General features: G+C 39.4%; 2 protein-coding genes across 3 annotated transcripts in view; both read right to left on the reverse strand.

Moving 5' to 3' along the window:
- dym (dymeclin) overlaps positions 1-23,191 on the reverse strand; it is a 54,280-nt gene extending 31,089 nt beyond the window's left edge. Inside the window, exons 1-10 of one of the 2 annotated variants that reach the window (XM_073478495.1) lie at positions 22,979-23,191; positions 21,005-21,211; positions 18,698-18,750; positions 18,412-18,505; positions 17,223-17,359; positions 15,120-15,192; positions 12,850-12,975; positions 10,294-10,433; positions 2,212-2,397; positions 1,933-2,111 (exon numbers count right to left, since the gene is read on the reverse strand). In XM_073478495.1, the coding sequence (XP_073334596.1) occupies positions 1,933-2,111; positions 2,212-2,397; positions 10,294-10,433; positions 12,850-12,975; positions 15,120-15,192; positions 17,223-17,359; positions 18,412-18,505; positions 18,698-18,750; positions 21,005-21,144 (1,128 nt within the window). In that variant the 5' untranslated portion in view covers positions 21,145-21,211; positions 22,979-23,191. The remainder of the gene's footprint in view (positions 1-1,932; positions 2,112-2,211; positions 2,398-10,293; positions 10,434-12,849; positions 12,976-15,119; positions 15,193-17,222; positions 17,360-18,411; positions 18,506-18,697; positions 18,751-21,004; positions 21,212-22,978) is intronic. The other variant, XM_073478496.1, reaches the window with a different exon arrangement.
- A 1,158-nt stretch (positions 23,192-24,349) lies between these two features.
- LOC141005908 (UPF0729 protein C18orf32 homolog) lies at positions 24,350-26,503 on the reverse strand. Its single transcript, XM_073477970.1, has 3 exons — positions 26,414-26,503; positions 24,927-25,136; positions 24,350-24,724 (listed from the first exon to the last, which is right to left on the reverse strand). The coding sequence occupies exons 2-3, from the start codon at positions 25,098-25,100 to the stop codon at positions 24,659-24,661; spliced, it is 240 nt and encodes a 79-aa protein (XP_073334071.1). The 5' UTR covers positions 25,101-25,136; positions 26,414-26,503; the 3' UTR covers positions 24,350-24,658.
- Between the last annotated feature and the right edge of the window lie 657 nt (positions 26,504-27,160).

Below are 27,160 nucleotides of genomic sequence, written 5' to 3' on the forward strand. Positions count from 1 at the left end.
AGATAAAATTAGCCATGTCCATGTGAGACATGTGCACAAACTTATTGACTGTTGGGGTGTTGCTTTTGTTTCAGGAGCAAAACAAACTACTACTACTTTATCATTCCACTCCACTACATTTTAGAGGCAAATATTACACTTATTACTCCACTACATTTATTTGAGAACTAATGACTGGTTACTTTGCAGACTGCATCAGAGCCAAAGTAGTGGAATTTAAATTAAGTAATTTTATTGGCAATCACATTTTTTAAAAAATTACTGACTCCAATTATCAGAAAAATGCTTAATATCGGATCCTGTTATCGAACCAGCCGATTATCAGTGGACCCATTGCATACAGTATACACCTGCATGTAAATATACATATAATTGACTTTTGACTTTCACTTTTAGCCAAGTAATATTTTAGCACAATATCTTTAGTTTTACAACACTGACGTACAATATGTCATTGCTGCCACTAGAGGTTTCTCAAACAAAACATAACAAAACAAAAGACGTAAAAGACGTAAGCAGTCTGGGATCATGGGATATCATAGTTGATCAAAATCTATCTGTGTGGCAAAAATGTTCACAGATAATTTAACGTTTTAATCATGTTATGTTTAGTCAAGTTCGCTGACTTCCTTCCTCACTCTTTGACTCTCTACCACAATTTGTGAATGGCACAATTAAACTTTAGAAACAACAGTGGACTAAAATGTAAACATTGATCTTGCAACAGATGCCACTGAAGAGCCAAATAACCCCAAAACATAAGGTATGTACATTCAGAAATGCATGTTTTGTTCTCTTCTATTCAGGGAAATGAAGCTCTTAGTGTCGTGCCCATGGACTTAACATATCATTACTTGTGCTGCATAAACCCCTATTACTACAGTAGTGTTTCCACCTGTAGTGCACACTGACCATCGGGCAAAAAGAGACAATAAAACGGGAATAGCAGCACTGCAGATGCAAGTTGAATAGACAACGTTTCACATAATCATGGCTGCTAAATTATAGGAGTAGGCAGATGTTATATCCAGAAGTATGCAGGACAGATGGCTAACGACAAGAGTGTGAAAAAGATGTAATTCTCAGAATCATACTGTCGAAGTGAAAGCAGTTAGTAGCTAGCATGGTGAGCGATGAACACACACAGTTGCTGTGTTAGCTCATTACACTGTCGTGCGGCAGTGCTTTATTGCTCAGCAGAGAAAGTGGCTAGACTCATTAGTAGCCCCCCTACATAATAAACCCAATCTACATCTGCTAATGGTGATATTTTATCATAGCAGCTATAAATAGGGAAGAACACAGAAATGTCTTGCTGTTATCAGAACAAAGGAATTAAATCCACCTGGAGTTTCAAAATATGATCATTTCCTGCACATGTTTTGCTATTGTTACAAATGTATGTGATAATAAGCCCAGATTCTGTTAACACAAGTCTCCTTTTAAACTTGGTGCAGATATACAACACTTTAACACCAACCTCCACTCCTATTCAATAAACCCAAATTATTTAGTGTTGCAGTGTGTGAAAGAGCCTCGTATGTGACTGTCTACCATATTCGTATGTGATACCATCTGACTGATTTTCATTCACTTAATGCCTCCGTACATTCACTCTGCTATAAAGAATAATTGGCACGGTCCCACACGGACAGAATAGCACCAGCTGCCACTGCATACATCCTCGCTGTTTACTGAGCCATAGCATTGGTCCTAGATGAAAGGATTTCATGGCCATACCCATGTGTTCGAGGAAGGGAATGTATAATGTGTTTTGTTGATGATTATCCAATCACACTTTAATTCATTTTCAACACTGGTCTTCGCCTTCGCCTTGTCAATAAACTACACATAAAATGTCAGATTGAGACAGGAATAATGAATGTGCATACATTTGTGTACCGCAGCTTTCATGAATGCTGTCCTACCCACCAGATTGTCCATGTCAGTTCTGGACAGCATGTATGTCCTCATGTTGGCGTTCTGATGAAGGAGGGTGTACAGTAGTAGCGTTGCCTGGTCGGAGCGCTGCTGCTCACACAGTGCTGTGTACAAACTGTTGAAATTGATCTGGAAAGTGTGAGGTTGCTCCACGGACAGCGACGACGTGTCTACACGGGCAGAGGTACATATTATCAGGATTATTATCTTAATACGTGAACAACCTTCAAATAATGTGACTAAATGGCTTAAAATCAACAAAAATATTACCTTGTGTGTTTCTGAAACAAGTAATAGCCTGGCGGTAGGGGTTGGGCCAGTCAGGTCCATCTGTCAGATTGGCTAGGACCAGCAGTAACAGAAGGCTCTGATTGGACAAAGGTAAGGGGTTATGTTCCTGGTCTACCCCGGCTTTGCTTCCAGCTCCACCCAATGTGAAGACGCTCCACAGCCCACCTGGAGACACACACACATATAAGTATTACAAGGATAGAAATACAGACACACAAGCGGGCCTTACTTATTTTTGCTGTAATCTTATAATTGACCTCTTATTGTTGCTGCAACCTGCAATCATTTTTTATTCTTTTTTTTACAATAACATTGACATATCATCACATTTTCATCCCCCAACTTCATTAACACATCCAGCAGTCAGGGGGGAACATTAACATGTAGTCGGAGGCATGTTTTTGGCCTTTCTCATGACTTTATTGGATAGTATACAGCTGAAGAGTGACAGGAAACTGGATGAGAGAGAGGGGGGATGACATGCAGCAAAGGGCCACAGGTTGGATTTGAACTCAGGGGCGCCACTTAGGGACATATTTTTGTCTAACATTCACTGTTTTAGCTCTGTTTTTGGTCTCTACCAACTCTTGAGGAAGAATATATGTATCATTACGAGCTTAAAGCAACATTATGTAGAAATTGACATTTTGTGTGATTTGGTGCATTTTGAGCGCAACACCACAGTTGTGAACACAAATCCCAGCTGCGTAACAGTTTGTCAGATGTTTGTCGGTGCTAACTACAAACAAAACTCGCTCTGTCGTGACAATTTTATGTGTTGAAAATTTGTATCTTGAAGTAAACGTGTATGTAACACTGTGATCCTACCCTCTCACTGAAGTTACATAGTGCAGAAACAAATGATAGGGGGAAGGAGTAGCTGAGACAGACACACCATTCACCCTATTACAAGACACTGTACCATCAAAATGATGTTGAAGCGGTAATTACTGGGTAAAAGTTACATAATGTTGCTTGAATGATGCAATATGTTCACCAGCTAGTCACTAACTGCGTCTGTCTGCTGTTTGGTGCTGAACAGGTAGTGTTAAGTGGGTATTCGGGGCATTTTCACTAAAAATGTCTGCCTGCAGCTGCCATAAAAAGCATTATGAGAGCGATGGGAGAGAGCCAAAACAATAATATTGCAGCCAAACAGCTAAACAACTAACTGAAACTCACTTTGAAGCTCCATTAAGCTGATTCTGGAAATAATTCTCTGCTGGTTCACCACCATGACTGAGCCCTTTCACACTGCCACAGTGTTTTCACATTTGATACAAGCTTATCATAAAAAATATTGATTATATCCGGTTTAATTGCAGGAAAATATTTCATGCATATCTTCTCAAACACACTTCTCCTGGTGATCTCTAAGTTACCACACATTGTGTTTAAGGCCTAGCCTCAGAACTACAGCAGTTTGAGTACAACAGATGGATAATCTGTGCAGAATCTACTAATGAAGAGCAGTCAGGTTGTGCATGTCAACCTCTTTATAGAAAGCACTGAAGTATTCTCACAACTTGCAGCATTTCCTCACAATATCTGATTCATGCTTCATAGGGAAATGAATGCAAAAGAGTCTGTGCAGTCAGACTGATGTAATCAAGGCCAAAACGGGCACAATGGAGTCACGCACGATGGTTTGCAGCACCTGAAATTTGAAACAACATAGACGGCGCCACTGAACAAAGAGGACCTGGAACTGCTGGCCAGCTGGAGTGTGAGTTCGTTTTTCTTGTTTGGGGGATGAGAGGGAGCCGAATTTCCTACAGAGCCACTGAAGTGCTGGTGCTTTCAGGCGAGAAGCACGAGAAGCATGAGCAGCAAGGTACACAGATGACAGTCTCTGGCTCCTGCACACCCAGCCACACAGAGAGCATGAGACAAGCACTGGTGAGAGGCAGTGCCACTGTGCTGCAGGTCCACACTGATCAAGCTGCTCTGAATTTGAGGAGAAGCCAAGTAGATTTGTTGCCATCTAGTGGCAAAGGATAGAAGAGCAGATCAATTCTATGAGTTTGGACACGCTCTCCTTGATGTAAGAGTAATGAGGCTTAGCGTGAGTTCAATAAGGAAGACTATCATTATGCTGCTCATCACTCACATTTCTCTCTCTCACTCCTCTGTCATAATTAGCTGACTCAGTTTAACCCACCAGATTACGCCGAGATCTTCTTAAACCAATCATACTTCTACTGCCAAACGTTAAATCTGTTCTCCTCTCTGCTGCTGTGAGCTGTCATTTCGCTAACACTAACAATTACCATCATTTATAAATGGTAAATTTATGGTTATTTAACTTTAGTTAATAGTTACTTACTGTTAACGAACAATGATATGCTTTATAAACCATTTATTACCTCCATCAAGGAGGTTACGTTTTCACCCATGTCTCAGTGTTTGTTGGTTGGTTTGTCAGCAGGATTAAACAAAAATTACTCAACGGATTTCCATAAAACTTGGATGGGGTCGATTCCGGATCGGCCGACTACCACGGGAACACCGACTACCACGGCAAGCTGAAAGCCCACTCCTCTTTTTATCCATTGAGAACGCAGCCATTTTCGTCAGCCAGTCACCACCAGTGTCGGACTCCATCTCGGCATCTACTTTTCATATACATGTCAATAAATACTTGGCTCACTCGTTTTAAGTCTCTCCTGTTCGAAATGTCAATAAGTCACCCCGCTCCATTCAACTATGGCACACTCACATCCTCTGTTTACTTGTTTGTTCAAGTGAACAAGGAGACATTATTCAAAACATCACATGAGGCATGTACACTGACATTCTACTACATCAAAAAAATTACTCTAACTCAACAAGAAAGAGGGAGGTCACGTCCCAGTTTATTCTCCTTGTACTATTTTAAAAGGAAGGAGACAGAGCAAATAAAAAACTTATCAGGATATAAATAAAGAATATGAAGAAAAGGCTTTCCGTGTACTTTCTCTCTAAGTGTTTCTTTTAAACATCTTGTGACTGTTTAAAATCTTAGTAACATTCATGGTTTATATGGTGGTTTGCCTCTAAGTTTGCTAGTAAAGAGCGACTCCAACACTCAGTCTGACCTCGTGTATGCAATTCCAGTGAGATGGGGAATGAATTTGTTTATACATGAGCAAAAAGAGAAGACAAATTTTGCATCGTTCAGTCTGTCTCTCTCTCCCTTTCTCCAAACATGATACTCTTCTGTCCTTCTACTGCTCGGAGAGAGAAGTGAGTATGAGTGTGAGAGAAAACAAGATCTAGAGAGAGAGAGCCAAGTTGTGACGGAGCCGTGTTCATCTCATCACTGGCACCACAGTGACTGGCCCGACAGTGTCAGAGAGCCCAGTCTGGCAGCCATGTTTCCTGCACTCTCACACACACTCATAGAGCTGTATTTTACCTTAGTGGGTGCTGTTTGTTATCCGTCTGGCTCGGTTCCCTCTGCCTGTCTGCCTGCCCACCACATAAACCCAATAATGCTACACTTCTTAGGCTGCTCTGGCTCTGGCCAGCCGCCCAGTGGAAAAAGAGAGGGAGGAGGACATGAAGAGGAGGAAAGGGAAGGGGAAAGTGAGGAAAAGAGAAGGTCACACACGGACACGGAGGCTGGCACGATGAAATCTGGGCTTCAGGACTCGGGGGCAGCGAAGGCATCGCACTGTGAGGCACGCAACCCAAATGCACCCACAATGTCGAACTTTACTTGAGTCTATATCCACAACAACCTTTAGAACCTATCTTTTCATCACCAAAAACTACTCACAGTATTTACACACTGTGAGCGCTTATTATAATCTATTAAAAACAGGTTCAAAAACAGTTTCTGTACCAGAAATTGAGCTTTAAATGCTCAACTAAGCCTTGTTTTTTGGGACAGAAGGCTGTGAAGTCTTATATAATAACTACCACCATCAGACATGAGTGCTGGCTAACAGTCAATTACTGTATTCAAACTAAAATATCATCACACAATCAAGTATCTCCAGAGTGTTTCAAAATCTCTCTCCATCTCTTCTCAAACCACATCTACCCCCTGACATCTGATTCACCTGATTCTGACCCCGTACCAAATCCAGATTCATATCATGGTAATCATCAAACACAAACACATACGCACCCGTGAGGCACTTAATGATGCTGCTGTTATTAGACTGTTGATCAGGGGAATCTTATTAGTTTACTTCTCTTGAACAGAGCTGGAGTACTTCTTATCTTCAGTCTGAAGGAAGTTATGCATCCTGTTAATATTTGAGGAATGTTCACTCATTTTTCTGTTGACGTAAAAAGCACAGTATGTAAGTTCTGCCACTGGGGGTCTCTCAATCAAAACTCCGGCAGAAATTGAATACAGAGGAGATTCATGTTCATTTTGTCTTATTTGTCAACTTCCTTCTCCCTTCCTCACTCTCTGGACGTTGAAGCGATAGGTGACCAAATGAAACGCACCGTTATCTTGAATTCAATTACTGGTTGCTCTGGAAAACATTTGGGATGATGTAAGTAATAATATAAACTCAACAGAATATATAACAAAGGTCTAGTGACAATGACAATGACAGTCAAAGGCTAAACGGCTGAAAAGTCCTTTTTCAATATGACATTCAGAGTAAATAAGTAATACAGCTTAATTCTCTAATAAGTAAACGCTGCCTTTCTCTGGTCAATGTAGGGGTCGTTGGTGTGCATCTGTAGCACAAGTTTTTGTGGGTGGCGTTTCATAAGAATGGTTTCAGGTTTCGGGTTTCCTTTCTTGAATGACGTATACAGACTATCACCACTTGGTAGTGTGGAGTGTTATAGTTGTAAGATACGAGTTAGTTGGCTGTCGGCCGAAGTCTTTGCAGCGTGTACAAGTGCAGTTTTTTAACAAAGGTGACGTGAGATCATGCAACTAAACTAATCATATTTACCATATTCACCATCTCAGTTTGCTAATTAGCACCAAACAAGCCTGAGTATAATGTGGAAGCCAAACGTTTGCTGGTCAAAAATCTAAGTATTGAATTAATTAAAATTGTGACCTGATAATGGTACTAGATGGAGAGTCAGGATCACCAGAGTCATAAGGATACATCGTCTGGGAACCATTAAACTCAAATTTTTGGGCCAATCTGTAGAAGACATTTCTAGTACTGGTGGTGCTAAAGCAAAAAGACAGTCGATCATCAGCTTGGATTTATCCTCTGGGTAACATAAATGTCTGTAAAAACTTTCATGGCAATTCAATAGTTTGTTCAACAGTTGTTGGCATATTTCAGACAGTCTGGGCCAACAGACAACCATCAATGAACCATTCAACTAGCAAGGCTAAAAATACATACATTCCCAGTTTAAATACATCAGACATCAGATCAAAGAGACTAAATCTCTGTAAAATAGGGTAAACATCGGCTCTTCCATTTCACTTGTGCCACAACATACACTTGAACACCATTGTGAACATGTTAGTTGCCTGTGGAGGCAACAGAGAAGGGAGCTGAGGTGGGAAATATTTTCTCATAGTTCCAGCTGAGAACATGCGCTTCAGTGCAGACAGAGATGTGAACGCCCGGTGAACAGAGACAGACAGAATGTGCTACTTACTTATTTACTTGCATAACAGTGAATGAAATATGACATCAGGGCTTCAGGGCAATGCCTTGGCCAAGAACGCTGATACAAACACACAAACACACACACACATACACACACACAGACATGCAAGTATGCCAAACTCGTGATGATTATCCAAAAACGCACATGGGGAAACATGCTGTACAGACAAAGACAATAAACAAACACACTATTCTGATAATCTCACACAAATCAAAATATATGCTCAAAGCACTTGTACCAAACTCAATCCAAACAATAAAACATGAGAACATTCCACAGATGTAGAGGGATTTGTAACACATTTTTATATAAAAAATCGAGGGCTAAAATGTTAAATGCATAATTTAATACTGTATCCTAAGTGTGTTACACTAATGAAGAAGAAGAAGAAGAAGAAGAAGAAGAAGAAGAAGAAGGAGAAGGAGAAGCCACAATGGGGCTGCCACACAGTAAGGCACCCCGCACTAGAGGAGAGGAGAGGAGAGGAGAGGAGAGGAGAGGAGAGGAGAGGAGAGGAGAGGAGAGGAGAGGAGAGGAGAGGAGAGGAGAGGAGAGGAGAGGAGAGGAGAGGAGTGATAATCCCCCCTGCAGACACTCAGACAGCAGAGTGTGTAAAAGAAAGAGAAGAAGAGACATCCAAACCCCCCCCCCCAGACATTTAAATGCCGACAGAAATCAAACGCTGCGTTGCTTTGCCAACGACCCGTGTTTGGTTCAGGGGAAAATCCAGCCTGTTACATGTTTACATGTTAATTAAATGATGAATTTAAATTTCTATAAAAAGGAAGGTAATGTAGAGGAAGTTGTGGCAGCGTGGATGGAATGACAGACTTTATAGTATACTTTTAAAAAGATTTTAGGTCCTTAAAAATGCTGAAACATGAAACAGTCTCAATTTGATACTGATGCTTCTTTATGACCTACATAAGCAAACAGATCATCAGCGAGAAGATTGGCTATTTCTGTATATTTATTACAGTTATTCTTAATTCCTGTCACAGGGTTGGATTCTGACTTATCCAGGTCAAATAAGTCATTCAATTTAAACTCTTGATGCTGAAGATGAATTGAGGAGTCTCTCGGGCTTAGGACTCTCGGGTTAAAGGGCAAGTCTATCGTATCGCATCGTATTGTATGATGCTGCCATCTGAATGAAGTTTGGAGTGTGTGAATAAACGGCCAGTCTGCTAGTTGTATTTATCTCAGCAACCAAACAGGCTAAAATATGCAAAACCACTGGTATGCTCCTTTAAAAAAGGAGCCTGCAGCATGCTCCAAAATGCTGGATCCTACATTTCCGATATCTCTCATGTTACCTGGTAAATGCCCAGTTTGTAACACAGGCTTCCCTGATGATATCATCAGGGTTAATTTCTAAGACTTTGACAAAGCTTCTCCAGAGCCACAAAGGACATCATACACCTGTTTTCTCAGACGTTAAGATACTAACCATAACAAGCAAACTGACTTTTAATGTGTAAATTGGCGGAGTTCTCCTTTATGTAGTCGAATATTTGTCCAGTTTAGGTACAGACATTCACCCGTGCCTACACCCATTTTGAACACTCAAATTATAATGTACTTGTGTATTCTGTCAATCCTCGATGACTGTGTGGATACGAGACAGAGAGACGGAGAGACGGAGAAAGAAAACAAGTGTTGTTTCTGAGCTCGGAGTATAAGAGAGCTTGTGTCTTTGTTGGTCTGTGCGTGTGTGTATAAGGGAGGCGGCTGCAGACAGACAGGCTCTAGGGGATTACAGAACAGGACAGGGCACCATAACTCATCGGGCCGATCACTGGCCACAGACAGACAGGCTGGGTTGAATACTGATGGCTCACTGATAGGAATCTGCTACCAACAACCGACAAAGAGCATTTATCTGCGGGGGGAAACCCAGCCCTATTCTCACACTCAAACAAACACGCACGCATGCACGCACGCACGCACGCTCGCACACGCACACGCACACGCACACACACACACACACACACACACACACACACACACACACACAGCACATTACCAAACAGATACACACATCCATTTTTGACTCATCACTTTCATCCACGGCTCGCACTTTCTTAAATTAATCATCTCTCTCACTCACTGCTTCCAAGGAAGAAAGGAAGGAACTCTCAAGTCTCATTTCTTGTTACTGTCTGGCTCTTCGACCATCATTCTTAGAATTTAACATTTCTACCAACCAGCTTTGTTTTGATGTGGGGGATGTAGTCACATCACTACGACAAAGTGCAAAAAGAGGAAAGCAACACATTTAACGTCATTCAAACACAAAAATAAAAAAAATAAAAAATACAAATAAACACTGGGGATCTGGCTGCTTGTATCCCAAGAACCAAAAAAAGTGTTTACAAAAATTTGATTTAGGTTGCAAACAAACAACCCTCTAGATTTTCTTTCTGCTTTAATTTGGTTTTGTTCGCGTGTGGATGTGAGTACCCTTACTTGCTACCCCAGATGCAAGGCCGTAAAGCAGGCCTCCCTCGTCTTTCGGCTCAAAGATGTGGGTGGCTGGAGGTGGACATTTCTCCTGCCTGATGAAGTTATAGAGCAGGGTCTTCACCAGCCGACTGGTTAAAGATAAACTGGGGAGAAGAGAGACACATTCAAAAAGATTTAAAAAGACAGAAACATTAACAAGAATGTTAAATATCTGAGACATTACAGAAAAGTCAGGGGAATTTTTGATTTGATTTCAAGATTCTTTAATTGCCCTTCTACAACACAAGATGGTACAACGAAAGATAAGTTGTACTCTCTTTATGCTGCACACGAAAAACTATTTTTTTTCAGTGGAGTGTTGAAAATGAGTTCATGAGTCTCACAGCCTGAGCAAAAGAAACTGCTCCATAGTCTTTGTTCTGTGCAGACACCTCACTCTACCAATATCACTGAAGCTCAGAACAATGGGACCAGTGATGTTCTGCATGGTTTCATTCTATTTTCAAATTTTCTAAAATTGTTCTTGTATCACAAGGTGTACAGTGTTTAAAATTCACATACAACGCATTGAAGGCAGGTGTGTGATTCAAGAAGAGAGCCCTACCTGTTATATTAGCTTTATCTGAATGCTTTAATGTTATATCATTCAATGATACAACTGCATCTTCTGTACTACAATTTCACTTGTGTGCAAACTAACAAATAGACTGAACTAAAATTCTTTCTAAAGGTTTTCATCAAAGTAACAATAATAACTGGGTTCCTTAAAACATGCTTTTTTGGAAAAGGTATAATTTGTGAGGTCTGCAACATTTCTATAATTAAGTCTGCCTATACAGAAGACACAAAATGGTTGTGACACAGGATCTAACTCTTAGTGTTACATGAATGCCCTCACTTTGCAAATCCTGGGTTATCATTTTTGCACCTTCCAAGTCATAACCAATGCAGATTTTTTTTAAGGACAAAATAACTCCCACACACTGTTCTCTTCACTTGATTTAGGAAAAAATTTATAAGAATGTTACGGTACACATACATTCATTAAGGTTATTTTTCAAATATAAACTAAATAGTATGATTTTCTTCTGTTTTCTCCTACGCACCTGTCAATCCACAGGAGTGCAAAAGTTTTGCTCTGAGAATCCTCTTTGCATTAAAAAATTGCAAACCTCTACTCATTTTAAATCTGATATATTTACGTATAAGGTCCTTGTACGTGGAAACCTATTTGGTAATAAACCCGTTCCTGATTCAGTTCAGTACAGCAGCAAATACTTTCAGAATAAAAGCACTGAGGTTATCCAATCTTTGTTTGGATGTTTAAAGGTGTTTTTCAACTGCTCAACAGAAACATCATGTCTATCTGACTATATATATGATTGAATTAAGAATAAAACATTTATTATTTGAATTATTCCCTTTATCGAGCCTAGAGAAAAAAAATGTTTAGTAAATCTGCAAGCTCTGTCTCATTGGGTGGTACACAATCCAGTCATTTACTTCATATAGCATTAAAAAGCAAAGTTCAGACACAGGACTCCTTCTTACGTGTCCATATCAGGTGTTAATTAGAGACTATACTCCTTCATATCACTGCTCTCCCAGTGAGTGACAAACATATAATTGGAAATGCACAATATCCAGTATCACTGTTTTCTAGTTATTCACAGCCTTGGTTTCCAGCCTTGGACCAAATGGTAAAACCATTTTAAATTGCCTTCTAATTTGTTTTGCCAACATCAGCTACTTGGAAGCCTTTCTTCAGCTCCATGGCAATTAATACAAAGTGCTCTCATTTGGCTCTTATGCTGTGAGAGTCCTAAAAGTAAATTACTTCCATTCTCTGTTCGCCCCTCTGAACTCACTACTAGGCTTCGAAATACAGCCAGTGTTACAGCATTCATCTGCATTTATTCATAATATTCAAGATAACAATGAACCACAGAAAATTGGGTTCAAACTATTTCAAAGTACCATCTCAAGGTAAAGGTCAACATCATAAGATTAAATTTCGCTTTGATTTTATTGTTTTGATCTTATCACCACAATTAAGTTTGTTTATTAGTATCATAAAGAAACACACTCATTGGTTCAGTTTCCCTCAGAATCACAAGGTCACAGTGGAGACAAAGGTCTTGGCTGACTAGATTTGTTTATTTTTTTTTCTCTTTGGCATCAATTGAATAACACATGAAGACATTGTTTGGAACATGATGAGACTGACTGGAAGCACAGAGAGAGGCTAACTGTATCAGAGCCGGGATAAAAGAACAGTAGGCTGGATCAGACGGTGTCATATTGGATTGGAGAAGATCCAAAATGATCCGGGCCTGCGTTCAAAAAAGTCGTCGACAGACTGTGGACGACCCAGTTTCAGAGGCAAGAGGGACTAACTCAAATTATAGTTGAAATTTTATCAACTTATCCCTTTATGAGTTTATCTGAATTTTTAACCTCTATTTTTATGGAAATTAATTACTGTTTGTTGCATGAAGTTAATGGCAGTCTTAAGTGGAGTCTAAACTTGTGTGTGTGGGTGTATGTGTGTTTTCTCACCATCGTCCCTTCATGATGTGCTGATAGATTATTCCGTCTCTGAGAATGTCTTTGTGGAAGAGCTGATAGGAGAAGAACACTAGCAGCGTGGTCACAGCTTCAAACAGGATGCTATAGGTGATGTCACTACAGGAAAAGACAGATGCATGTAGAGTTAAAGTGGATAAACAACAGTTTCTTGTACCACAACTTCACAGGTATAAATATATGTATAATAGGACAATGTTTACAGATGTTGATTCTAGATCCACAAAAATTCTGATGGTTTATTTTCATATCTATAATTTATTTAGTCTATAAAATGTCAGAAATTGGGAAAATGCTCATCACAATTTCCCAGAGCCCAAACTGAGTTCTTCAAATTACTTATTTTGTCCAACAAACAGTCCAAAACCCAAAGAGAGAAGTAATGATATGCAAAAAAATATTTTTAAGAGAAGGACCCTCCAGGTTTGTTAATCGGTTTGTTATTTCCTGGATAAACAAGTGATCGTTTGGTCTATAAAATGTCAGATATTAGTAAAAAAAATTTCAAAATTTCAAAATTTTCCGAAGCCCAAATTTTGCCCATTTTTAATATTTTCCATCATGGATGGCTAAGAAAGCAAGAAAATATTCACATCTGTGAAGATCTTAACAATCACATTGCAAGTTACTGCTAAAAAAATGTGAAAACATGACTTGATGAACAATTAATCCAATCAAAATTGTCTCTAACACAGCTATACACACAGACAAAACAAATGTCTTTGCTATTACCTATACCTAAACCTAAAAAACCTAAACTAACCAATTGATGTTTTTTTAGATTGGATTATTAAATATTTCACACTGTAGCTCAAATTGCTCATATTGCCTAGTCTAAATCTGTGGTGCATAATCATAATCATTCATGATTAAGTAGAGAAACAGTTTGTTTGGAGACATTGTAAGGCACTGTGATTTCAGTAATAATGTGAATCAACTGCCTGCCTCTAAAAATAATACTCCTGACATCTATCTTTCTTGTAAAATTAAGCCATAAAAGATTTCTTCTAAGCTTACAACTGATGTACAGAAGCCTGTTTGGAATTTGGGGAGCTATACCAAAAGAATGGTAATATTCCCATCCAAATCAGGAGCACGTACAGAGGAAACAGGCCGGCGGGCCACAAAGTGGTGAAGGGAAGAAAAACAGGTAGACTCTTAGAGCATGAAACAATGAATAATATTGGAAAGCTCAATCGTTTACACAAGAGCCAGGGCTTGATGTCCGGTGACAACAGAAGAGAGAGAGGGAGAGAGGAAGAAGGAGAAAGGAAAGTAGACAGGGGAGAGAGGAGGACGTCAAGAATGACTGAACACAGACGAGGGAAAAGAGAGGAAAAGTGGAAGATCCTGCGTTAATGAAAGAGCGATTGTCAGTCATGTTTCTGTGAACTTGTTTTGACACTGCCGAGGAGATTTTGTCTGCAGAGACGTCCACACTGTATCTTTGTCTCTCTGTGACAGACTGAGTGGCAGGCAGGAGGATAATTCCACCATTGATAAGTAAATACACTGAAATATTCACTCATTAAAGCCGAGTGTTAGCGTGCACACCGCCCACGGGGAGTAAAGGCTTGATAGCATTTTTTCAATCATTATGTTCCCTTCTCTCCCACTCGTTGGCACAGCTCCTAATCCAACTTTCGTTTCAAGCATTTTCTCTTCCTCCAAAACAACCGACACTTTCTCTCTTTCTTTATTTCCATTAGTCATATCCCTTTTCTTTCTTCTTTTTTTATTTTGTCCCTTTGTTCAGTCCAGCTGAGGACGTGAAACATGTGGACATCTGAGCCCAACCTTGTTCCATAATGGTTTTCAGCCTCTCCTGGTTGGTGAATCAGGGAGTGGATGAGCAAGTGGCGCACGCAAAGAGAGAGTCAGACGCACAAACTGCTTTTCATTAACTGCTCAATGACTAACATCCTGTAACAACCAACAAACATGAATAAAAACAAGGAACTCCAACCAAACGATTGGGCTGGGCTGAGAAACTGCACAAAAGTCACCCGTACTTGATGTTTTTTATGTGAACACCATGCTGATAATATAATGTCAAACATGTGATCTTAAACAATCAGCACTGTGACATCAACAAACCGCTCTGTGGGGACAGTCAGGGCAGCGTGAACAACCTAGCTGTGTAAAAAATGTATCACTATCTTGCATGTCTGACCTTTAAAGTGTATGTGAATGTATGAATAGACAGACACGCTCATATATACACAAACAAGGGAGATACTTACAGCAGGGGCACTTCGACGATCAGGTGAACGAGGTTGGACAACAGCTCCTCAAGGAGGTCCTGGCTGCCTGTTTCTACACAAGAGATTAAGGGAGTCATTATACGAGACACATATGGCAGCTCCCTGTAGATTACTGTCAGTCTCTCTTTGCTCCTTCCTTCCAACTCCCACTCCACCATCCCTCTTTCTATCCTTCCCTTAATCCATATTTCATGCTCACTGTACAGAGGAACACCACTGAGGGAAATTAGCTAACTGGGATTACAGGGTTTCTGCAGGGGTCACCAAGTTAAACTTTTTAAGACTCTTTTTCAGCACTTCCCAGCAGTATAGAACAATAACTCCTAATGATATCATTGGTTTAAATAACACAACCTAGGCCTGGATAAGCAGCAGAAAATGGATGAATGGATTAATCTACAGTATATTGACATTATATTGTTATCGTGATATTAGATTATGTATTGTCTTAGATTTTAGATATCGTTATATAAGTGCTGTCTTTTCCTGGTTTTAAAGGCTGCATATATCAATATCAAGATATGTATTGTGTATTGTGATACAGCCCCAAAGTATCACAATTTTATTAAAATGCCACATTGCACAGCCCTTGATTAACTAAATCAAACTGATTCAGTAATTTAAGTTCATTTAAGTTTTTGCTAAAATTAATAAAGGCATGATAAGCCTCCTCCAACAGAAACTGTTGCTAGTTTGCCATTGGCAACCATTTTGAGAAATCGTCAGCCAATTCTTGGACTTTTAACATAAAAAAATGGGGACACCAAACAACAAAACATGCACCCGCAATAGATTATTTTTAATTTCTGTTTTATGATATTTAAAAATTGCTGTTAGAGTTGGAACTAAAACCAGACAATGCTGCAAGGTCTTTTTTTGAGATAATGGTGGATAAGTTGTACGATGAAAGTGAAAGTTCATCTGAAGAACATGACAACACCTGAGCTACTGGTATTTTGTATACCAGGAATTAAACGTGGACACATAAACTGATAAAAGTTAGGACCCAAATTCTGTAATGTATCAGATTAAATACAAACTACAAAGAATTTTGTTCGGTCGCTGTAATAAAGCTTTTGAATATATTACATGTCACATAATTATGATTATGCCAATGTGTAACTGTATGGTATCTTAATTTGTCAAAATTTACAGTGACCAAAAGCTGATGCCAGCCTGGAAACCATTTTTAAAAGTAAGCGTTGAGCCCTTTGTCTGCTGCCGGTTTGAAGGTGCTGATTGAAATGTCTCTTGACAGCCTGGTACTAAAATTATTGCATACAGCAGACAAGACAAAATGAAGACTGTCTAATACCTTGTAAGGCCTCTTTTGTGGACACTGTACTCAGTGCTTTTTAAGACTTTGCAAGACCTGCAGAAACCCTGGATTGTCTTCTCTTTACCACTTTCAACAAGCTATAATTAACACAGTGTCATTTTGAAGATATTTTAACAACAACCATCCAACACAGCAGATAACCTAAGGCCCGTCAGGAGCTGAAAATGTCTTGCTTTCCTATTATTGTCCCTATGAGCTCCAAAAAGGTGTTATTGTATATTATTTACATGTATCAAGGTATCAAAGTATTTATTTAGGACTCAGACAGGGCTCATGTTTGAGGCCAAAAACAGATGTGTAGTCAGTGGATGTGTATTCAGAATTTTTTTTAATGGAGTCTCTCAGAGACAGCTGATCCAGGTCAGTAGCCAGGGGTATTTGAGCTGAATTAAAAATCCAGTTTCTTATCTCTCTTTAGGTATGAGGGGAAGTATTACACACTTGACCCTTGTGACTAGATCATAATAACTCACACCTTATGAGTGTACAGGGAGCCACACACTTTTAAGGATGTTGTTCATAACATTTCTCAGCAGATGATGTGGAGTTTTGTGTAGAGTGTAAAAAATGCTCTAAATTGACTAAAAGCATTTTCATTTTGCCTCAAACATCACAGCTGCAAGTAACACAAAATCAGTTCCAGTGTATCCTGTGAAGCCAACTTCTTTCTGTAATGTGTGGCCCCACTTTAATCTCCCTTTGGCACACCTCCCTTTTCCAAATGAATCTGTGATGGAGCTCACCTCCACAGGAGCCTAGTGCCCTCTCCTGGTAGGAGAACTGTAGGTGCAGCTCCTCTTCACTCATCTCCCTGATGAACACCTTGAGCAGGCAGCGAATCATGAACAGTGCGTTGTGGGCCTGCCAGATAAACAGCTGACTGTGGACAAGAAACAAAAAAACAGGACATCACGTTCAAGTTCAAACAGAAAAAACTGTGATGGAAATTAATGCTAGGAGGGAGCTGTATATGTGCTGTTGGTTCATGTCCTAGATTTACCTAAGAAAACTTGGCTGACTGCAACTGATTTTCAGTAATGTGTTGCTTTTAATGCGATATTTAGTGCTTTAAAGTAATGACATTTGGCCTTAAATGTAGTCTTTTTATCATATTATATTGTGTTGACATGAATTACATAGCTTTTGTTCCATGCATGTGAAGATCAACCCTTTGAGTGATTATGCAGGAAGTTAATAACTTTTGTGGTATTTTTGTTTTGGGTAATTGAAAATTACGAGTCAGTTCTCATGACTGCAACCTTCACTTTAACGACCAAAAACACAAATATTGAATATTGTGGCCTTGACGATAGAATATAATAATACTGAACATGTGAATATATATTCACATATGGCAGAGAACAGATTGGGACAACACTGGTGAGAAACAAATGAAGGGGAATACAAGAAATGATTGGAACCATCCAGTGCAAGCCACAATGTTTCACAACCACTAAACACCAACACGGAGGTGTCTAATCAGTCCCACAAATTGCCTATTTGGACATACCAATTATGTCAGACCCAGAAAATGTTTTGTTTATGTGATGGAATATGTTTCGAAATGTGAGAAAAATAGATGGGAGTGGATGGGGAGAGATAGCGCCAACCTATAATGATGTTTAATAGAGAAAGAAGAGTTCCCACCCGAAGCATTTGGTGACTTGGGCAGGGTCAATCTCTGTGGAAATGGAGCTTGGCAGTGAGTGCAGAAAAAAGCCACATGTGTTGATGGTTATACCTCAGCAGCTTTCTCATGGGAAACTACAACTACTTCAGTGTTTCTCCCGTGTAAAGAGCACAAGGATCCCCTGACTGCCTGCAATCGAACAATAACTGGCCTGCACTCCCGCACAGTGAACACTGACATGCACGCGGTCTATCATTACTGACATCAGAGTTCATGCTCTCCTCTGAGGTTCCCATACTCACTCTTGGCATTCTGTAGAGATTTTCAGCTCTTTGGTTCTTCCCAAGAAAATTCTCACAAGGGCGCCAAAATTCCCCGATCTGGGATTGTTTTCAACTTGGAGAAAAAAAGGGGGAGAGAATTTATCAGTGGCACTGCACGATAGAATCATCAGATTGGCATGAAAAGAAGGAACAATAAACAAATGTTTATTTTTTTATTTAAATCTAAGTTGAAATACATTGCGTGACCAAGGTATTGACCAGTCAAAGACACAAATGAAGCATATTAACATGATAGGCAACGTACTGAGGATCTTTGCCAGGGGGATGACAGCCTCTTCTAGCAACTTGGAGTCTCCACTGTTTTAAAGTAAATACAGAGAAGAAGAAAGTTAGAGAGAAAAGGAGATGCTTAAAATATACGCAAGAGAAAATGGGTCAGAGGAGCTGATTGTTATTATAATCACACACTAATAACATTCAAATAGCTTGCACCTGCAGTGACACAAACAAGAAAATCCAAGGTATATAAATGCTCTGCCATGTGTCGTAATGTCATGTTTGTGCTGTGCGTTATGTTTCAGGTGAGCACCGTTAATTTTTAACAGTAAAACATCCATCATTCACTGCCCTTTGGACAGTACTGTGAAGCCAAAAACTATTTCTGGTCCTGCCTGAACGGTCCAGAAGTGGCAGGACCAGCTGCGTCACATTAAGAGCTTTAAAGGAATACTTCCAACATTTTGGGAAATTACACTTTTTGCTTTTTTTGGAGAGAGTTAGGTGAGAACATTGATTGTATTCTATGTCAGCATGGTAAATATGTAGGTATATCCAGCAGCTAGTTCGCGGCCTTGAACAAAAAAAAAACACACAAAAAAACAAACAAAAGTCTAGCACAGTATGATGAATTGTTCTTTTAACCATTTGTTTTTCTCAGATTAATCAAATGAGATATAATGTGTTGATTAGTGAGCTGTAACTTAGAGGCTCTTGTAGGCAGATTTTGTTATCTTTGGCAGGCTAGCTGATTCCCCCTGCTTCCAATCACCATGCTAAACAAAGCTACAGTAACTGGCTTCTGGCTCCAGCTACACATTTATCATAAAGACATGACAGGAGTTTCAATCTTGGCATCTAACTCTTGATATGAGAACGAACAAGCACATTTCCCAAAATGTCAAACTTTATCTTTACAAAAGATTTCTAATTTTTCTTACTATTCATTCTCAAATACTAATTGGGCATAACCCTTTTTCAGCCCTGTCCAAGTATTTATAATATTTTCTGATATTTTACACACCAAACCCACCCAAGAAAATAACTGAAAGCTTAATCGACCATACAAAATAAATTGCTGGTTGCAGCCCTTACTTAAACCACTTTAACAGGGCTGTTTAACCTAGTCATGTTAACCAGTGCATATATGTACAATATGTCTTTATATTTTTGTCTTGGGCTTAAAATAAATAACATGTTTTGAAGAGCTGGAGAAGACGGGAGAAGAAAACATACCGAATAAGTAGCTGGATTGGTGCACACAAGCTCTGTTAACAACTCGTGACCCGGTTACACTGATGAATGAATGAAACGCCCTTACTGGATGAATATTTAACATCGGTCACAGACCAGCTCCAGTACGGAATGCGGTGTCCTCTCAGCACTATTTACAAAGGGACTAAGTGTTAACTAGTTTATCTATTCCCAGCCAAGTGGGACGGTAATAATGTGGGATTGCTGCTGACAGGAGCTCTGCAAACATCCTGTCTACAGGTGAATGTTGGATCCTGGCTGGGAATCTCGAAGGACCTTCTTATTGGAAGGGCGTGCCAAGCGTCTGTTGGTATAGCTTACTATAGCTCTGAAGTAGACGCTTGGAGAAACTTGTCAAACATTAATGAATATTTAAGAAGTTAAGACTTTGCTGTTCCCTAAATGTTTAAAGACAACTTATTCAACTTTGATGAGAAACACTTCCAAGAGATATATTTTCATCCAAGCCCCCTCAGGTCTATATTTCAGGAGATTTTGCTACTGTCAAGATCAGTTTAATCTCCAATTTGTTTCCATTCCTGTCTGACCTCTTGTTTTCTTTCTGTTGGACAAGTAAGGATTGAATCTAGAGCTGCAACTAACAAGTATTTTCGTTATCAGTGATGTTTTCGATCTCAAGTTATTTTGCTTTAATCTGATTAGTGTTCCAATGATGTAGTCTATATGCTGTTGACAGGATGGCTTTGAAATCACAAGTATACAAAGAAAAAACAGATATTTTTCAATGTACATAATTAACAATTTAACAGTCAAAAACACCACAAGTCCTGAGTGTAAAGTTCTTTACCTTTGAAATAGTGGCAGTAATAGTAGTAGCTATAAATCTTCCAAAAACTACCCTTAGCCTGAGCTTTTAACTGCAACATCATTGTGAGATGTGACTGATAACCCCTGATAAAGCTTGAACAAAGGCAGGAAAGATGTGTGCATCTGTGAAGCTGCAACCTGCAAATTTTTTGGTACTGTAATTGTGCGGCAGTCTGACAGTGCTAAACTGCAACATACTGGCACATAATCACCATAATCTGTAATAAATGAACCTCTGTGTGTGTTTGTGTACCTGCTGGTGGGACTGATGAATGTGAAGGAGATGAGCTGGTTCCAGAAAGGGTCATTCTCTGATATGGACTCCGTGCCCACAAGAGCCTTGAGGCTGGGGTTATCGGACAGGTCGCTGACCTGGCTGGTGTTGGCACCCATCTCTACTGGCTCCACTCAGCCAGACTCACCACTCTTCACTGCTTTTTCACCAGGCATATGCCAAGTCCTGGAACAGAGGAAATGCCATCACAAAGATTAATAATTACCTCAACACACAGCACAGCTATTGTTGGCCAAGAAAAGGGCTAATAAGCAACATTATATTTTACATATCAGGAACTCAGAGTTTGACCTCTCTCAGTTCAGATTAAACATTACCTTTAGACAAAGATTTATCAATAGTAGCAGAGCTCTCAGGTGTGTGTAAGGAGTCGATAAACAATAAAGGAAGGCTAGCTGCTACTGGGACTAAGAATGTAGATCTCTACTCATCAACAATGTTGATATATAGATACATATCGATTCTGAATATTCAAAACGATTTCAATACTCGTTTTCTGCAGTACTGATACACCATCTAGTTTCTCTTTGACAGCAAGTTGACATACATTATTTTCAGAGGACACACTTTCTGCTCTTCTCTGCTACTAACTGAGAAAAGCTGTATCTTGTTTTCATGTTTTAGCCTCCTTACTTTCTTGGACCTTGTTTGCTGTGTGTTTCTGTTTTGGCAAATAAATTACCCTCAAAATACGGGTTTAGGAAGGTGGTGAGAATAATTATTAATGGACTATTGCTCTCCTTTGTAAAGCATCTAGAAAAGCACTACATAAGTCTACTGTATTATCATTATTACTATCAACTACTCTATTGCTGGTGAAAAGTCAACCCCACGAGCACGTAAACAAGAGATGAACAAGGCCGAACATCTTGGATGGACGCTGGATTATTCAGACGACATTTTCAAAATGAGACGACAGGAAATGACAAGAAATACTTGATTAATCCCCCAATGGGGAAACTGAGTGACACCAAACATATAGGACAAACAAGTAGGACAGTAATAAAGAGGACAGACACATCTCAGGACAGTACAATATAAGAGGAGAGCACAGCACAGCACCATGAATAATAAATAGCGTAAACATCAATAAGACTGTAACCTAACATATTCAAGGCTAGCAACATTCCACAGTACTTAGTTTAGTCACAGTCCAAGTCTTTAATAGACATTTATCATGTGTATCATGAACACAATATCAATATTTCCTTTTATTAATATCACGGTTATGATGAATTTCTCAATATCGCGACACCTCTAGTGCCAACACTCATCTCTACTGTTCCCTATCCGTGTATTTCAAATTAAAATTCCTAATTTCAGCAAATTACATGTAAGCAAAACAGATTCTTCCTCACCGGTTCCAATACATGCATTCATGAGAGAGGCCAAGTTCACTACAGGATGACACATAAGGAACCAGGACGTGTTTTGTTTTCTTGAAAAGACACACCTTTGACACACAGGTGCAGCCAGCCAGCCAACACTTGCCCAAGTGAACTGGCAGAGGGTAGTTTGTGCCTCATGTTAATGCATGACAGGCACACACATGAGTTAAGACGAGAATATGCATGCCCCCAAAAACATACTACGTTCTTCAAATCACTGATGAAAAGACTGATTATTGTTGAGCTTTCCATTACAGCACTTAGTGTCCAGATTCAGTGTGCTATGTCCTGCATCATGATATAGCTGCTGTTTCAGTTAACCAACTTGCTAGCTCATCCTAGTGTAGGTGCAGGAAATGCCCTGTGCCTCGGCACCTTTCAGTGTCAACACCGTACACAGGCAGTCCCAAATTAGCACGAAGCCTTGGCTAGATAATTTACAGACTCGTGACCGTGTCCGGGTGAACGTGTGGTTCACAACTCACTGTCCAGAAAGCAGCTAACGTCCACTGCTTGTTTGATATCAGCTGACCGCTCGGCTTACCTGTCATAAATGCTTCTCGCAGTTTCCGCGGCTGTCTCGGCTCCCGGGACCTTTGAACGGCGACTGTTTTTTACACACAACAGGAGTTTGGCCCAATTTGTTTGTCAGGCGTTAATTACAAACGCGAAAACGTTAAATTCTGTGGAATTCGACACAATTCAGATCACTCTACATACTCCTGTCCACCATGTTTTCCACGTCGCCACCCCTTGCGTGATGACGACAGAGGGGCGTTGAGTACGTCGGTGACGTTGCAGATAGAAATAGGGCCAATAGATCCACAAGTACCTGATCTAAACTTTAAAGGGGCACTATGTAGTTTTGTAGAACAAATTAAAACGCAGAATTTTAATATTTACAAAATTGGTGAAATAATAAAAAATAAAAGAAATTCCATAACTGAATGAACAAGCTGTTCTCAGAGGAAAATAAGGTCCCCAGAACTAGACATTGCCTTTTTAATTCCATGCAATCTTCTTCCTTTTCCAAACCTGGTGCCTACATTACCCACAATGCTACTTAGCCACTGGGTGACATCAGAGGAGGCAGTCCATTAGATTACATGCAGCTTCCTCTGGAGCCACAGAAGGCTTTATACTCCTTTCTTCACATATTAAGTAGTTCTCCTCAAGACCTGTGAACACACTTTAATGTGTAAAATTGAAGTATTCCTTTAATTTAGTCACCCAAAATGCGCCTTTTCACTTCCAACTGCTCTTCTTTTCCCGAAAGAATCAGAAATCATGGCAGAGACGCAAACTGATGAACTTACCTCACATAATTTTGCAATGATTCAATTCAAATTAACAAATTACCTAAAATATGTCTCTATAGACTGATGCTTGCAGCTTTTCACCCACCGCCTAATGCTACTAGAAGCAAACCCACAGGACCACCAGTAGTTTTCTACCTGCACAGCAAGCTGTGGTTATGCGTATGACTGAACTCTGCTTTCGATTTCAATGGAAACAAAGACAAAACTGAACCCTGATGTTAACGCCTGGAAACTCTTTTTCCACGAAGTCCACGAATTGTGATGCGAGAGGCAAACAAGACAGGCTTTGAATGTGGCTCATGATGTTCTAATTAGTGAACCAAATATAGACTTGAAGACAAGAGAAGCTTCAAGGCTGAGGATATAAAAGCAAGGACGAGACATTGAGGAGGGGCTGCTGATCTGACAATCTTTTGCCCTCCTTTTTCCACCGTTTGGCCCTGAAAAACTCCTGAAAGCAACATAAAGTAGAAAGCGGCGTTTAGCGTGATTTTTCTGACCTAAATTCACACAGGAATGATATTGCTGTCATATTTATGTTGTTTAAAATATCACAAAACACAAACATAATCAATCAACCCAAATGAGGCATGGAGCAATAAATGAGCTTTTCTTTTATTCATGGATTAAGTTGCACATTTGACTTAAAAAACTTTCCCACTGTGACTGAATATTCAACACAGTAAAGGCATGTATCAATTCATGACTAACAAGAAAAATTTATCAACAATAAACAATTTTCTAAAGTTAGTGTAAATCAAAACAAATAAAGTACACATTATATGGAAAGTTATAAAAACCATTCCATTTAAAGAGGACTGATAAGTTATTCGATAGTTTCTCTATATTATATCAATGGAATATTTACACAATTTAAGATGCAGTTTTATAAACATTTGGAGCTGTCAGTCTGTCTTCTTATCTGCTGCTATAGCTGATCCATTGGCTGTGACTTCCCCGTTGCTGTCAGCCTGAAACACATAAGAAAGAAACATCCGGTTATCAACAACAAACAATCATGTAGGGGCTCAAAACTATCACCAGTAGGGTCTAGTGAAAATCAACTTAAGCTGAAAACTATGTCAAATATCATAATAAAACATCCATAATGTCTATAGAATTTAATTATCACCAAGCCCTACACAAACAAATGAAGAAAAATGGCTAACTTACCTTGCAAGTCCCATTACTCTTTTCACTAACTTTTTGGTCACCAGTCTCCTGGACTGCCTTTTTGGTCCAGAATGTATTAATAATGGGTGAAATGAACGGATAGAGGAAAGGCTCCAGGAACCTCTTGTAGACCCACAACAGGACAGGAATCACGATACAGGGAATGCACACCATGACTGTGGCTCGGACAGGACGCCAAGAGTGATGAAGCTGAAGGAGAGAAAGAAGTTGTCAAAAATAGTGTCTTTATCTCAGTGACCACAGGGGGGTAAAGCTTTTCCAGCCCGTATAATAAAAAGGACACGTATATATTGTTTTCATTAAACAAGACATGTGACTTCATTATGAATAAGGGCATCCTCGTGGGCTTTAAGGTAGATATTTAACTAATTTGAAAAGTTTGGCTACATATCTGTCCATGAAACCACCTGAAACAACCAAGTCCTTACTGAATATTGACTACGAACTAAAAGGGACAATATAAAACTTCTGAAGAGTTATTTTAAAGAAAAAATCTGAATCTTGAAACTTACAGGGGTTGTTCACAAAATCATGAGCTCCTCAACAACTTTTTGATAGAGGTTTTGCTGGGACTGCTTCGACGCTGCAAAATATTTCCTCATTGTTTTTGTACGAATGCAGATGACGCTAGGTGTTTGTTAAAATCTCTAAATACAACTGTTTCAAGAATGAGATCCGTGAAGCTTGCAGCACCGTGGACAGAGCACCATGAGTTTTTGTCATGTATTTTTAAAAAGTGGTGATAAATCACCTAGATAATTTTTTTTCAGAGAAATACCTGACAATTAATCTGACAATTCTGTTTTACCTGTTTGTTTCTTAACATTTTTGTGAAGTCAAGTTAAACAAATAGCATTTAGACCACCACAGGAGGATAATAAATACTAAAGGAGATTTGTGTAGTGTCAACTGTCCAAATGGTCATTCATTAGTGATGTTTGGATCCAGATCTGCTGACTGCAGTGTCGACAGAGTGTCACAGGGGGGCGACAGCACAGCAGAAGTAAAAACAACAAGTAACATTCAGGCATCAATATGCGAAATGTATCTGATAAAGTCTATTCTCCATCTCACTTTATTAAGCACATGTCTGCCTCCTCCACCAGTTCACAGGGCAGCTATGTCTGTCACCTGCTACCTGTCAGTATTAGTTTTTAATACGCTACTGTTAGTTTATATATAGTAGAAGACGCAGAAGAGAGGCTGTGTTTTCAGCTCTCCTTGGTTACATTAATCGGTGGCCTGCTGAGGGACTGGGACTTCTGCGTGTTGTTAACTCGTCTTGTTGCTGATCGACAATCACTATGATCACAGCGTCATCACACTGACTGCTAGCTAACTGACTGCTAGCTCCCTGCCTTCGCTCGGCGGTGAACCTAACAGGTAGTCTGTGAAGAATAATAACTAACCCGCTGGCTAAACATTATTATTAAAGCGATGGTTTTTAACTGAGTACTATTTCTCACCTCTGTGGATCACGAATTACCACTGTTGACACGTAGGGTAGCTGTAGACACGATATTTCTCATGTGTTTTAAAACCCTGGTGCCGAAGTCTCTGGAATACGATCGCGCATGCGCACAAGCCACTTCCGTAGAATAAGCCAGAAGCGGAAGTTGTGACAGATGATTTTCAGGTTTAAACATTTGATATGGAATAATAAAAATATAAAGTATATCTCTTTTTAAAAATGGGCAAAAACTAACATACTGCTGTTTCCATGATATCTATTTTTATAATATTTTTTTATTTTCATAATTGTTCTATTTTTCATCTGTGTTGTGTGTCTGTGAAAGCCCTTGGCATTTCTGTTTACATGTTTGTACCTTGTTCTTGTACTGATGATTTAAAAAAAAAAAAAAGCTTACTTACACTGAACTCTTGCTTACTAATACATTTGGTATCCCAATACCTGCATGAGAATATTGTGTATTATTTGATGCTGTACCTGCTTGATTTCTAAGGTTTGTTGCAAGGCAGTAATGTGTGTAATGAACAGTCAATGTATAACTCAGATGTTATATTAAATAGCATCAACATAAAGGATTAGAAGTGCAATACATTGCCCTGCAAGTTCTCACAGCAAACACTATTGGTAGGCAATAATCATTTTGAGAACATTAACTGGAAGCTGATTTCGGACCTACTTTAACAAACATTTTGTACACAATAAAGTCAGTGAAGTGTATTTTAAATTTTTTAATCCATCCAAC

The sequence above is a fragment of the Pagrus major genome, chromosome 12 (genome assembly GCF_040436345.1).
Source record: "Pagrus major chromosome 12, Pma_NU_1.0".
In the NCBI taxonomy this organism is placed as follows: domain Eukaryota; kingdom Metazoa; phylum Chordata; class Actinopteri; order Spariformes; family Sparidae; genus Pagrus; species Pagrus major.